Genomic DNA, 15570 nt, shown 5'->3' with positions numbered 1-15570 from the left:
ACTTCACCCTCTTTATACCCTCCTCCCAGGCAATGCCAGGACCTTCTAGAATGTTGGCACATCTAGCCTAAACTGGTTCTAGGGGAGGGGGTGAGCACCCTGGGTGCCAGGCTTTCCCTCCAAAACTAGGGGTAGCTGGGTAATATAATCTAGACTGCTGACCTATGTCAGTCCAGTGGCAAAACCCATGGCCATGGCATCCATTTTAAAAACAATACATTTCAGTCAGGTACATTTCCAAAATGGGGGTGCAGTTTTAAAATGGGGGATTTTACAAGTGCTCACATTATGTCAGGTAATTACATTTTCACAAGGTGTCTCACACCACTCATGGCCTATACAGGTTTAATCCCATGGGGGAGACATTCAAGTTAGGGGGTCAAAAGCGAAACATTTTGGGGGGAAAAGGCCAAGTCCAACAGGTAGCAAATCTTTATGCATTTGACAATCCATCTAGCTATACCAGATTTTGATATGGGATTACCCTTGTGTGGTGGTGAGAAAGACACAAAAAGTGGTTTGGTCTTACGAACGGGTTACTCTTTTAACATCTAGGGTATGAAGAGCTCTTTCTGCTACTGTTTGTGGCTGCCAGAAGAAAACGGGCAGTTCCACAGATTGATTGAGGTGGAAGGGAGAAATGACCTTGGGCAGGAAATTTGGATTAGTATGGAGAACGACCGTATTATGATGAATTTGCAAGAAAGGTTCTTGAATGGTTAGTGCTTGTAGTTCACTAACTCTCCGTAGAGAAGTAATAGCTACTAGGAACGCAACCTTCCATGTCAAAAATTGTAGTTCACATTTATGTAAAGGTTCGAAGGGAGGTCCCATTAGCCGTGTGAGAACAATGTTCAAATTCCACACTGGTGAAGGTGGTACTCTGGGAGGAATTATTCTCTTAAGGCCTTCCATAAAGGCTTTATTAGCAGACACTCTGAACAGAGATAGATGCGGTCTGTTTTGAAGATATGCTGCTATGGCCGACGATGTAGTCTAATAGACGTGTAGGCTAAGTTACATCTTTGGAGGTGTAGTAAGTATCCTATGATGTGTTGAATAGACACGTCTAGGGGATTAATATTGTTATTGTGACAATATATTACAAAGCGTTTTAATTGACCTTGAGCCTGGTTCCATTGACGTGATAAGCACTCTTGTAGAGGACGCATTTGAAGTCTTGCATGGGGCACTATGTAAATGCAAGAGGCCATCGTCCCTATGAGCTGCATGAACACTCGTGCTGGAAGGGAGTGTTATGGCTGAAACTTTGTGAGGAGAGTTTGCATGCTGGCTATCCTTACTGGAGTGGGATAAGCTAGCGCTGTTGAGGTGTTTATTGTGGCACCGAGGTACTGTTGTACTTTGGATGGTTGCAGATGAGACTTGGTGTGGTTTATTGTGACCCCCAAGTTGTGGAGCAGTTGGATTGTGGCATGAGTGTGTTTCACACACTGATTTATGAGCTGGCTTTTATGAGCCAGTCATCGAGGTACGGGAAGACGTGGATGTGCTGTCTTCGTAAATGTGCTGCCACTACTGCTAGGCACTTGGTGAATACCCTTGGTGCTGTTGTGACTCCGAATGGGAGTACTTTGAATTGATAGTCTTGCCCGTCTATTACAAATCTGAGATACTTCCTGTGAGCTTTGTGAATGGGAATGTGGAAGTATGCGTCCTTGAGATCTAGAGTAGCAAGGAAGTTGTTTTGTAATAGGAGAGGAAGGACTTGTTGCAGTGTGACCATGTTAAAATGGTCTGACTGTATGTACATGTTTAGTGGTCTGAGGTCTAGAATAGGCCTTAGAGAGCCATCCTTCTTTGGGATAAGAAAGTATAGGGAGTAAACCCCCTTGTTTTGTTGGTGCAGAGGAACTGGTTTTATTGCACTTTTTTCTAGCAAAGATATTACTTCTTGCTTTAACAGTGATAGATGTTCTTGTGACATTGGACGCTGTTTGGGGGGGGTAGATGTTAGTTCTAGACAGTAACCTGACTGAATAATTTGTTGCACCCACCTGTCCGATGTGATGTCGATCCAGGCAGGAAGGGATTGTTGCAGACTCCCCCCCCCACAGGAGTGGAATGATCGGGGGGGAAGGGGAGTAAAGTCATTGGGTAGGGGTGGAGGCAGAGTGGAAGTTGTTGGTTTTGCCTCTGCCTTTGTTGTTGTTACCCCTGTAACCCCCTCTTTGCTAGCCCCTAGTAAATGTAGATTGGCTAGGGGTCTTGTAGGAAGTGGAGGGGCTTTCGGAGGAGTAGCCTCTTGCGTTGCCTCTATATGATGAGCGACAAAAAGAACGTCTGGGAGCTTGCAGCTGCAAGGCTCCCATAGATTTAGCTGTGTCAGTGTCTTTTTTCATTTTCTCTAAAGATACATCGACATTAGGGCCAAATAAGTGTTTCTCATCAAATGGCTGCTTGAGGATGGAATTTTGTACCTCAGGTTTAAAACCTGAAATGCGTAGCCAGGCATGCCTACGCAAAAGGACACTAGTATTGATTGCCCTTGAGGCAGTATCTGCAGCATTTAGGGCACAACGGATGGAAGTATTAGTGATATTTTTACCTTCTTGTATGAGTTAATTGGCCTTATTTTTACATTTGTCTGGTAGATGCTGCATTATGGACTCCAGTTCATCATAATGTGCCCTGTCATATCTTGCCAAAAGCGCTTGGGTATTGGCAATACGCCATATGTTAGCTGCCTGTGACGCTGTTCATTTGCCGGAGGCGTCAAGGAGTTTAGATTCTTTGTCTGGTGGTGAGGCCTCATCTGATGTTTGTGAATTGGCATGTTTACGTGCGTTAGAAACTACTAAAGAATCTAGGGATGCTGGTCCTCTAATGTAAGCTGGATCTGTAGGGGCAGCTTTGTATTTTTTCTCAATGCGGGGGTTGAGGACTCGAGCCCTGACAGGATCTTTAAAGACCTCTGTTGCATGCTTAATGACCCCCCCCCCCTTAAGCATTGGCAGAATGGCAGTAGACCTTTGTGTATTGTCAAACGTGTCCAATAAGAAATCTTCCTCCACAGTGTCTGTGTGCAAATCGACCCCATGGTATTGAGCAGCCCTCTGGACTAGTAGGTTAAAACCTATAGTGTCCTCTGGGGGGGGAAGGCCTGGAGGGATATACATCGTCTTGAGGGACGTAAGGCACATCAGGGGTGTTAATATCATCCCATGGATTAGGTGACTTAGGGGGGACTATCATTCCCTACTGGTTCATAAGCACCCCCACCTGTGTCATCAGAGTCTGTGTCTACATCATCATCTGGGTTAGGGGATGGGGTAGGAGAATGATGTGGTGGAGGAGGTGAAAGAGTATGGGGAAGTGGAGAAGGGACCCTTAATGGAGAGGTTGCAATGTCTCTTCTTTGGAGGAGGAGGAGGAGGAGGTGCAGGTGCCTCTAGTGGTCTCTTCTTGGAGCTAAGAGACAGTTGTCCAGTCTTAGGACCCTTTACAAGAGTCTTTTGAGTAGGATCTGGTAGAAAAGGCTCTTCTGTGGATGGCAAGTCCTTCGGTTCCGGATGTTTTTTCGACACCGATTCGGTAGCTGGTCTAGGGTCTTTTGGATTAGAACTGTGACCTTTTGCAATGTCTTTGACCGGAACATGTTTTTTCGGTTCCGAAGCGTGGGAGTCGGGACCTTTAGGTAGTTTTTTACTGGGCTCCGAGTGCCGTTTTGACGTCGATGAGCCGGTGCCAGTCTTCGGCGCCGAGTGCTTGGGTGTTGAAGCAGCGGTCGGCGTGGATGAGGAAGATGGCTTCTTTTTCGGTGTCGGTGTAGGGTCGACACTGGGAAAAGGCTGACTCGAGCCCGAGCTGCCTGAAGGCTTAGTAGGCTTCTTTGCTGAGCCCGAGGGCGGGGCGTGGGAAGCAGGCTCTAGGTGTGCACCCAGGCCCAAAGGTGAGGTTGTGACCGAAGCCTTTTTGGAGGGTGTCGAGAAAGGGTCTGGGTCAACGTTCTTAATTCCGACCCGTTGAGCTGGAGTGATGTCCTCGACGTCTGAGTCTTCGGCATCGGAGGAGCTGGCGCTTATTTCGGCCCACTGCTGTTCTGGCACGTCAACGCCCTCCTGGAAGATGTCGTCCGGGATCGATGCTGACGAGCGAGCCATTGTTCTTCGAGCTCGTTGGTCCTGAATTGTCTTCTTGGAGCGGAAGGAGGCACAATCGGAACAGTCTTTGGCCTCATGCTCCGGGGAGAGGCAAAGGTTGCACACCTCATGTAGATCGGTGTGGGGAAACTTTAATCTACATCGAGGACACCTCTTGAAGGGTGTCCTTTCCATTAGCCAGAGAGTAAGGTCTAGGTAGGCCCGAAGGCTTTAGTCGACGACCGGAATCGAAGACTTCGAAGTGGTGAAGAGTCGCGTCGATGGGTACTACGATCGAAACAACACCGTCGAACTGGGTGAGGATTGAGAGCCGCAGGAAAATCGGTTCCAAACTGGAGCACTGGAAACACATCCGAGCCCGATGGCGGAAAAAAACAATCTGAGGATGGAGCCGATGCCCTTACGCAATATGGTTCAAAGTAGGAGTCACCTATCTCGTGGCTTCCAAAGAACTTTTCAGGACAAACACAAACTGCAAACATCCGGGTCCAATACTAGGTGGCGATCTATGCACAGTGTGTAATCTGCAGCTCATATGCCTCGATCATTATGCTCTCAGTGGGAAGCAGATTTAGACACCCCGATTACGGCAAACGACTGGGACAACATATTAGCCAGGGTACACTAGGTTTCCAGAAATGCACGCTTCAAGATCATTAATTATTGTGTCCCACATAGATCCTAGCTGACCCCAAAGTGCATCAGCCGATACTTTCAGATAGCTGATGCGGTCTGTCCTCGCTGCGGGGAAGAGAAGGAACACATACTCCATATGTTTTGGGCCTGCCCCGGGATTGCATGAGTTTTGGGAAGGAGTCTTACATGCAGTGGAGGAGGCCAGAGAGAGAGTGGGTGAGTGAGAGAGAGGTCTCACATAACCCAGCCCAGTGCTTAATATGATGGTTCCCCCACAATCTAAGACTAAAGTCACAAGCAAATTTCAAGACCTAGCTTTTGTCCATGCTAAACGCCGGATAGCGAGGAACTGGAATTCACTGGGTGGGGGGGGTCCCAGATTACATACATGGAGACGTGAAATGATGAAGCGAGCATGATGAGAGGGGCTACGATTGCTGAGAGAAGCTAGGAGTGGGAGTGTGGAGACCTCCCTTTTCTTGGATCCCCAACAGGCTGGTTTTCGCCCCCTCCATTCCACAGAGATGGTGATTGCGGCTGTCATGGACACTCTTAGAGCCGGCGCCGATAATAACTTCTCCCAAGCCCTTGTATTGTTGGATCTCTCGGCGGCATTTGACACGGTCGATCATACTATTCTGATCGACCGTGTCAGAAACGCCGGCGTCCAGGGCATTGCCCTGGATTGGGTTCGATCCTTCTTACAAGGCCGCTCACAGGCAGTCCACCTTTCTACCTTCTCTGCTCCCTTCTCCCCCCTCACCTGTGGGGTCCCCCAGGGTTCAGCTCTTTCCCCCCTTCTTTTTAATTTATATATGCAACCACTTATGGTTTCCCTTCGTCACTCTCCTGCCATTATATATAATTATGCAGATGACCTGCAATTGGTCTTTCCTTTGGACTCTTCACCTTCTTCTCGTTCTAATTTTCAAACGACAATGTTGTTCATCTCTGACTGGATGGCTCACAGCCAGCTTAAGTTGAATCCGTCTAAGACGGAACTTGTTCTGGTGGGTGGTCCTACCAATCCATGGGATGACAAATACTGGCCCTTATCTCTTGGCACTCCCCCTCGCCCGGTCAGCTCTGTGAAAAGCCTTGGAGTGGTCATCTCTGAGGATTTATCTATGAAATCCCAGATCTCGGCTGTGACATCATCCTGCTTTTTTCAACTGCGTAGGATTCGGAAGATCTGCCGTTTTCTTACCAGAGAGGCACTCATACTAGTCATACTGGCTTTGGTCATCTCCAGGGTCGACTTTGCTAACATCCTGTATGTGGGGATTCCTGCCTATCAGCTTCAAAAACTCCAGCTAATTCAGAATCAGGCGGCCCGCTTGGTGTTTCATCAACCTAAACACCAGCATGTTTCTCCCCTTCTGAGGAGCCTTCATTGGCTCCCAGTGGCCCAACGGTGCTCCTTCAAACTTGGATGCACCATATTCAAATCTCTCCATAACCGCGCCCCTGAATTCATCTCCTCCAAACTAAAGAGATACCTCCCCACTCGTAATCTCAGATCGTCTGCTGATAATCTTCTCTGTATCCCATCTAACCGCCGCAAAAAACACGGCGGATTGCGTTTTTCTTTTTTAGGCCCCTCCTTCTGGAATTCCCTCCCTTCTTCTTTTCGACACTGTCCCTCCTATGAGTCGTTTAGGAAAACTCTGAAAACTTTTCTCTTTAAAGCGGCCTCAGTATAATACCCTTTGCCCTGGCTTGCTATGTCTGTTATGAGCGCCAAGAAACCGTCTCGGTGTACGTGCGCGGTATAAAATTTTTAACATAACATAACAAGGAGCATAGAGGTGGCCCAAGCCTGGGAGGCCCTGGTGAAAGACTTGTCCAATCCAGATCCGAACAAGCTTGGGAGATCCACTGTGATGTCCCCAAGAGTGTCCCCTGGAGAATGCACTTCCTTACTTACTAGGCCTGTCATGTAGACCTTTAAAAGACCAAAGTGACAATAGATTTATATACGACTGCCCCAATCCTACCTGGGTATAATGGAGGAATGCTGCTCACACCACAAATTAAGCCCGTACATACAATAGAGGACTCATGGGGGGTGGGGCAGTTTCTAGAGTGATGTTAAGATTGTATCATTGCAATGCCTTGATTCTATACATATGCAGTATGACAACTATAGAGCCGACCTGGCTATGACAATTGTAATGATGCAATGCAGGATGTATAAAACCAATAAAATCTGTTTACAAAAAAAACTGGATCCTCTCTTCACCAATCCGGATTTGTAGCGGCATGTGTCATGGCTGCCCCTTGTACCCACTCCTCTGGCCATAGATTCTTTGGCCCACCTGATACAATGCGCTGGTTCTGAGCGGGAGCGGGGGGTATAGATGACCGCATTGCATTATATGCAGATGATATTCTGCTTTTCCTCAGCAACCCTTAGACAACGGGCCTCAGTGCCTTATGATTCTTTGATTATATGCGGAGTCATTGGGCCTTTGGGTGAATGCTGGTCTGGTCTGATGTAGGTTATTAGCGATGCGATGGGACAAACTTGGTGCCCTGATATTCCTACTAGACAAAATTATTTTTTTCCCCCTGGGGTCCACATTTACTGCTTTCCGGACCTGGCCTCATCTCTCAATGTCTGTCCTCTTCAATTGACATTGAACCAAGATATACATAAGTGGAGCCGCCTCTCACATTACCCTATGGGACATATTCACTTATTTAAAATGACCCAGTGCGTGGTTCCACTCCCCCACTTCAAAATTGACTTCATTCATGCGGGTGGGTGCCATTGGTTTGCCGTTGCATCAGCCCAGAAATTGGCCTTGGTGCCATTCACCTCTATGCCTACCATCTCGCCGCTCATCTGGTCCCAGTAAATGAGTGGTTCAGTGGGGGATGGGATGACACTGCCTACCGGCTTGAACTATATCTTCTGGGTTTTGACTGTCTATTGGATCTCCATTTTTGGCACACCATTGTCCAATGTGATTCCGTCCTGCACTTGGGTGATGGTGCTCTGCTGGAGGGCAGCCTTGTGCCTCACCCGCTGGATGTGCCGCCACACGTATATGACACCCCTGTGGCGGGGCACCGGTTTACACCAGGTGGCCGGCCTTGTGAGGTTCTCTCAATGGGACTGCATTGGCATTACCTACTTGGGTGACAATCCTAAGGTAGGGGCTCCTGATGTCCTTTCAATAACTGCAAGAACAATATAGCTTATTTTGTGTGCAGTTCTTTAATTACTTACAGGTGCGTCATGCCCTTTTAACTCATATACCAGAAGACATCCAGATCCCTGAATACAGCCCTTCGAAGCAAAGCTTCTGACAGGCCTCCTGGGCAGGGGAGTGATTACTATGATTTATCAGTCCCTGATAATCAATGCCCCAGATCTCTTTCCGCATCTCTGCCATTGATGGGAGGGCTGGGTGGGAGAATTGGAGGATGAGGATTGAAGAGATGCTTGTCTCTCCCCATGGGAATTAGCTATTTCTTCTAGATTATGGATGATCCAATTCAACTATCTTCATGCTACCTACTTGACTGACAATTGCAGCAATGGGCAGGAGAGAGCAAATTGGTTTTACATGTTCCCAAGCCCCATGTGCCAATATTTTTTTTTCATATGGCATGGTCCTGTCCGCGCCGGACGTCTTTCTGGAAAGGAGTGGCATGAGAGATTGCGGAGGGCATAAGTCACAATATTGAGTTGGGCTCCCAGGAAGCGTTGTTGGAAGGGACTGGTGAATCCAGTGCTGAGAGGATATTTATTGGGGTGGTGTCCCTGGTGGCCAAGAGGGATATTGCTCGGTGCTGGAGGAACCCGGAGGCCCCATCCCAGGAATTGTGGCAGAAGGGTGTCGATTGGTGTGCGTGCCAAGAACGACCCATCTACGAGTCCTGTGGTGGCCCTTGAAAACACAAGAAGATATGGGAAGGGTGGTGTCCCCCTATGGACTGCCTCTGTACAGATATAGTTTGGTTGGGAGTCCTCTGGTGCTCAACGATCACATCCAGTGGAATGATATATACATTTTTATTTTACTTGTACATAGATGAAGCTGTGTATTACTAAATTCAATAACATGTGGTTATTAAAAAAAACTACAATGAAAATAAAAATTGTGCATTACTATTGATATGTGTATAGAACACTGATTATCAAATATGATATGCCCAGACCAAAACACATGAGAACCCTGTATTAATTTGTACTATTGACATTGTTGCTGGTCAAAATGTGTGTAGTGATGGGTGGAATGCTTGAGTTAATCTCAGCCACTGTTTATTACTCGGGCCACATCCCAGTCAATCATTATTTTGCACACCACACCACCTAAGTTTGGACCCAGCCATATGCAAATCAGTCTTGATCCTGCTCCAACAGTGAATTGTTTCTTTTTCCAGACTAATATTTTCTAATCAGGTTGATCACAAAATAAGAATTAAAGAGTAAATGTATGAGAAAGAGAGAGGATGCATAGAATCTAAAATGGACAACTCGATAGAATCTAAAACAATGTACAAGTCTAGTAGTATCATAGTGAAGATCAAAGTGAGAACATTCTAAGAAGGTGGGAAAATGTAAAATATAAGACTTCAACATTGACAAGTGCAAATGAGTACAGGGTGAATGCCAAAAAGTTGTGTTCCACACCACTGAGCCAAAGTTGATTTGAAAAGATTAAAACAGGGGTACAGAATTGTATTTTAAGTAAAGAGAACAAAATAAGTCAGTAAATAGACATAGGATGGTGGCGGAGCAATTTACATTATGCTTATGGGTTGTATTCTAACTAATAGGAACAGCGGCCATCATTGGCGAATTTACTATTACTTATAGATATAAATATCATATCCAGAAAGTGGATTACCACAATATGGTGAAGGTAGCATATACAGAGATCTGTATAGATTTACTGTTCGGAACATTGCACCTACATACTGTACCAGTATCTACATCCTCAAGGAATGTAGAGAGGGGTTAATATTAGCTAATCTATATATCTACCTTCACACTACTGTGGAGGTCAATATTCTCAATACAATATTATTGCAGGATGATATCCTGCCACTTAATATGGTGAGATACATCCTGTCATAGATAACGAATATGGTATCCTATGACAAGCAATAAGTACACATAAGGGTTTGAAACAAGATAAAGACCTATATCTTACTGAGGGAGGGAGCTAGGGCACAGAAGAAAAGCTCTGGTTGGTTTGCTTGCTTCTACTGGTAGGAGCAGCCTCGGAGCACTAATCACATTTCAGATAAATTGTAATTGTATTTATATAGCGCTTACTACTCCTGACGAGGTGCTTTTTCGGTGAGTAGCAAGCTACTTTGGAACCCAAAAAGGATTAGCAAATGCTTAGTATAGGGAAATATGTGCTAATTTGAGCAGTGGACGTGTGATTCGGATAGCTGGATTGAATAGGATAATGGAGGGCATAGCAGAGCGAAAGGTCTAGAAAGTGTTATTTGGTAAATCATAGTAGTAAGATGAAGCTTTGGATAAGCAAAAGGAGAGATGGAGGAGGGCAGAGTCTCTAGAAAGGGATTAGGGAAATCATGGTAGTAAAATGAGGTTTGGGATGAGTCAAAGGAGGGATACATGAGGAAAGAATTTAGAAAGGGTTGCTTGGGAGATCATAGTAGTAAAATGAGGTTTCGGGTGAGCCAGGAGGGATAGAGAAGGGAAGAGTCTAGAAAGGGTTATTTTGGAGCGCTTAGTAGTATAAGTACGTTTGTGATAGATAAATGGACCAAACCATGGATAACCTGCTTTAAACTTTTCCAGAGAAATTAGATCATTTGAGAGGACAGGTCAGATGTGGGTGCGTAGCATTCTGCCTGTGTTATGAACTGGCTGTAAAATTCTTCTCTTTTCAACATATAGTGATACCCAGTAGAGTACAGAATCAAAGACTGGCAATAAATGTAATCTGCTTAATCTAGAAGGGATGCTTCTGCTGAGGGATGAGAACAAGGAGGTCCTACTTGGAACAGATAGACCTAGGAACAGAGATGTAATTTATGCGTTCAGTAAATGGCTAACGTGGTGTAGAATTAAGAAAAGGGACATATAACACCGTTTTATTATAATCTGGTATTGAAGCCTTCGACGTTACCCTTGTGAGACTGAACCTACCTAATTCCCACAAGGAGAATAAAACCAGTGTATGATTCTTATGCCAGTCAAGTGAGACCTGGTATATAATATTCAAATTTGAATTCATACATATGGATGAAGCCTGGGATGGCAGGCACATCCTCGCTTATAAAGACGATGAATATTGCAATGGCCCAATTACTTACTGGTAATATTCACTACTCAGCTTCCACACTTCCTTGGTACAGTCATTGAATTGTGTGGCCTTAACCAATAGAAACAAGTGTTGGTAATATATAGAAAGTCATGCAAATCTGGGAGGCCCTTCTAGCAACTGGAACATGAGGGATTCATTAGAAATTTGCACTTTTATTTTATAAGGGAAAGTGCACTTCATGTCTTAGGGTGAGGACTCACTTTATGAAGAAAGTACAACTGATGAGGAAACTTTGGACTTGTAACAATGAACATGACAGGCAATAAACTAATCCACCACAGGAACACTGATAGAAGCTCATATAGCTGCAGCCATGGTATGATGCAGAGTAAAAGGAGACTTCAAGATATGCTCTGCATTGATAGGAAATCTTGCCTGGCTTTGCTTTCATGGGTCATTTGAAGATGTGTTTCATGTAAACAATCGTCATATATAGGAGGACTCCAGATCCCTTTTACTCGCAATCTAGACACGGGCACATACACAGATCTGGTGTTGAAGTAAAATGTAGCATCAAGATGCCTCTGCCCGAGACTGGGTGAAAAACACATTTTGATACGTGGCCTGTTGCGGAAACATATATTTGGAATCTAATAATAAAAATGTAAAGAAAGTTTCCGATACCAGCAAAGTTATCTAAACGCTTGTGTACTGGGCACTGCATTCCTTTAATTAATCGTAGATGGTTGATTCCTCATCTTGCTGTATACCCAGATTAGTTCCTTGTTGCACTGTTCACATTGAAAGGATTACAATTTCAGCAATTTTTTTAGTGCAAGGTGTATTGACCTGTTTAGGTTCAGAAAGGGTCTTTTTTTTTTTTAATTTTATGGAAATTTGTATAGCGCGAACTTGACCCGAATCGGGTATCAGAGCGCATTACATAGCATCAGTTGCATTACATGAGGACACATTAATTTTTCTTAGGCACGGGGAGATTAAGTGATTTGCCCAGAATCACAGTATGTTCAGCATCATTGCCGAGACTTGAACCCAGTTCCCCAGATTTGAGGTCGACCGCCCTAGCCATTAGGCCAACTCCTCTCCTCTTTTGATGCAAAAATCACCAAATGCTGTTATCGCAATGTAGGTCATGACATAAGAAATGTTGGCAAAAGCAACTTCATTACCTCAGCGCATTAAGGTACAAACAACAAATGAAAATAAAGTTCACGAGCATTCGATGAGCGTTGGGACATACATTATTACAGACCTATGACTTTAACTGATGAATTGGAATAACAGCCGTCAAATTTCAACATGTCAACACCCCATTCGGCAAATGTGTTGGCATCGATGGTGATGGTGTCCAGTGTGGTGCCCGGGTAGCCACCGCATGTGTAGTTACCAATGTCACTGTAGATGCCAAGCTTAAGTCCTCTAGAATGAACCTATGGAAGGAACAGGCACAATGGTTTGAGTTTCAAATGCTCTTAACACCAGAATGTCATGGAAATAATGCATTGTTTTTATGTGGAACCAACCGTGAAAATACCAGCTTCTGCTCCTTAAACGGTATACAGTGCATTTCAGAACACATAGCTGCACTTCAATAAACACAGTAAAAAGTAAATTGCTTATGTTTAATCTTCTAAACCAGAAACAATGAAAGGCACAATATGAATAAAAAGAATAAAACAGCAATTTAATGGTCCACACAGTGTAAGACATTCAAAAGACAATGTATGCCCCAAATATTCCTGGATTTGGTGTTGTGGCAGTAGACAACCCTGCCCTCTCCCTAATCTCCTTTCTGTGAGCACCCGAACAATTCCTCGGAGTCGTGTGAAAATCATAGGAAGCAGTTGTTAAAAGTAACAGGTAGAATTCAGGAATGGCGAAAAGTAAATATGACTTGAAGCCTTTCTTATAAAGGCCAGCACCCCGTCAAGCCATGAACAAATATCTTACCCCCTTCCTCAATTCCCCAATATTTTGGGACCTCTCACCAAGAGCACATCCCTTTTTTGTCTACGTTTGGAGATGAGCTCTAATCCTGAGAGCGTGATTACTTTATTATGTCCCATTGTGCCCTAGTTGGAACATTTAAGAATATCCTTCTGCCTCGAGACGCTTGGGCAAGGCTGAAGGCCCACAAAGAACCTATTATTTGTGAGGCCTTCAGGTCTCAGATCTAAGATATGGTTGATCCTGTATGCTGTACCCTTCCAGCAGAAAGCAGGATTCAGCGAAACACTTCCAGGTTATTGCTGCAAAGTCTGTTGGGGCAGAGAGCGAGGAGAAGCAGGCTTTTGCATCTTTTGTTGCTGCCAAGTCCTCTCAGTGGTTAGTTTCCTGGAGTCAAGGTATATGTTAAGCAGCCTACAGGAACACAGGTAAGACTTGGGAATATATTTCCAGAAAGAAGAAGCAATGGAGTGTGTGTGTGTGTGTTTGTGGTATGTGTGGGTCTGTCTGTCTCTCAAACTCAGTCGGCACAGCAGAGTTTACCACCCACCCCTAGTATTCTGCCTTTTTCATGCTTGTTTCTCACCTTTATTTTGCCTCTTTCTACTCGTTACCGACCTTTATTTTGCCTCTTTCTGAACTCTATTTTGCAACTTTATGACCTTTATTCTGCCTCTTGCTGCTTGTTTCTGACCTCTACTCTGACTCTTTCTCCCTTTCTGCTCATTGCTCACCTTTATTTTGCCTCTTTCTGCTGATTGTTCACCTTCATTTTGCCTCTGTCTGTTCATTGCTGATCTTTGTTCAGCCTCTTTCTGATCGTTTCGGACTTTTATCTTGCCTCTTTCTGCTCATTGCTGGCCTTTATTCCGCTTCTTTCTTCTCTATTTCCTGACCTTTATTCTGCCTCTCTCTCGTCTTCTCCCCCCAGGCCGCGGAGGGAACCTCAAATCCCAGAGGACCTAACCAGCTCCCCGCCTTCTGCGGGAGCCAGCATTGCTCTCACAGACAGGAAGCTGCTAAACATGCAGCTCCTGGTCTGTCAGAGGAATCCTTTTGTCTGTTTCAAACAGGCAAAACCTCCATTCTGAGAAAGCGGGAGTGCTTTCACTGCTCTCGCTTGCTGACAGCAGAGTTTGTGTTTGTTCTGACTTGCTGGGAGTTGTAAATCTTTCTTTAGCCCCGGGGAGGTGGTTATCCCCGGGGCCTATAGAGCCCATGGAGGGAGGCCCTGTGTCTCCCCTCCTTTTTATCAATAAAGCCCCGGGGAGGTGGCGATCTCCAGGGAGATCAATGAGCCTTAGAAGGGGGGCCTGTGCGCCCCACTCCTTTTTTTAAAAAAATGCCCCCGGCCCACCCGAGGGCTGTGTTCAAAATAAGTGCAGGAGCCACGGCTTGTTTTTTTAAAACAATTTGCCACAGATTCACGCTTTCATCATGTTTTTAACATTATTTTTTGGCCTTTTTTTAACTGTGTTTATTCGTTTTCAAAGAGAAAATACAGCAATGAAGGAGTTCAGCAACCATACAGACACAAGTGCACATAGTTAGAGATTGACATGGTTCAGGCATGGACATTGAATGGCATAGGGTGGAAACAACAGTTGAAGCAGTCCTTGAGCGCTGTATCAATACAGAGGTTCAAGAAGTGCTGGGAGACAAACAATGCAAGACAGTAGCATTAAGTATATGCTTGTGTATGTGCAATACTGCACAACAGTAAATATCAATAATCAATCAGCAAAACATAAGCAATGCACAGTGAAATGGATAGTGACAGAAAAGTCTTAGTCAAAAAAATATAATGAACCTAATGTGAGCCTTATGGGGCATTCTGAGGAAAAGATCCTGTAGCGGCTGTATCTCCGGAGGAGTGTGGGGGAAATGTCAACAGATAATTTTTTAAGGGGTCCCAAATGTCTCTGGGTCGTGACTTGAGGAAGAAGTTCACCATAATTATGTAGCTGTTCTTGGCAGTATATTAAATCAGTAAACCAATCTTTTAATGTGGGTGCCCTACCCCCCCCCCCATCTACAGGCCACACGCCTCTTAGCCATTAGTAAAGCTGTTGTGAGACAGCAACGGTGTGGTTTATCTATTAATTCAGTGTAGCTCAATAGGTCTAATAGGGGTGTGGGGACTAAAGTAGTTGCAATCATTGAGGCCAGAGCTTCGAAGACCTGCCTCTAGAACTTGTGTACCCCTGGGCAGTCCCACACTAATTGGAGAATGTCAGCCCCAGTCATGCTGCATCTATCACACCGGTCTGAATCCTTCAATTTGTATTTGTGCATTTTAACCGGCGTGTAATACAAGCTATATAGAAATTAAAAATGTGTGATGCGAAGCCTACTGCTTGCTGAGATTTGTTCCGTTTGCTGGCAACAATACGTCCACTGTTTATCCATGAGTTTGTAACCTAACTCTGCTTCCCAATGTGCACGTGCGTGCGGTGTACGCGGTAACCTCCTGCTGAGTATGTATTGTGGTATAGAGTAGGGAAACCATGTGTCCTGTCGAAGTAGATAGAAGCAGGAGGTGTAGAGGGGTCAGTGTTGGGGCACTAACGGGAAAGCCGGAG

At 45.0% G+C, this 15570-nt stretch overlaps 1 protein-coding gene across 4 annotated transcripts in view; it reads right to left on the bottom strand.

Annotated features, from left to right (window-relative positions):
- LOC144784321 (alpha-N-acetylgalactosaminidase-like) overlaps positions 1-15570 on the bottom strand; it is a 143590-nt gene that overhangs the window by 25583 nt on the left and 102437 nt on the right. For all 4 annotated transcript variants that reach the window (XM_078663030.1, XM_078663028.1, XM_078663027.1 and 1 more), the window contains one exon: positions 12294-12471. In XM_078663030.1, the coding sequence (XP_078519156.1) occupies positions 12294-12471 (178 nt within the window). The remainder of the gene's footprint in view (positions 1-12293; positions 12472-15570) is intronic.

Source organism: Lissotriton helveticus, chromosome 10, assembly GCF_964261635.1.
Source record: "Lissotriton helveticus chromosome 10, aLisHel1.1, whole genome shotgun sequence".
NCBI classification, from domain to species: domain Eukaryota; kingdom Metazoa; phylum Chordata; class Amphibia; order Caudata; family Salamandridae; genus Lissotriton; species Lissotriton helveticus.
Note: the sequence above shows the minus strand (reverse complement) of the source record. Positions and strands in the feature narration are given on the sequence as shown.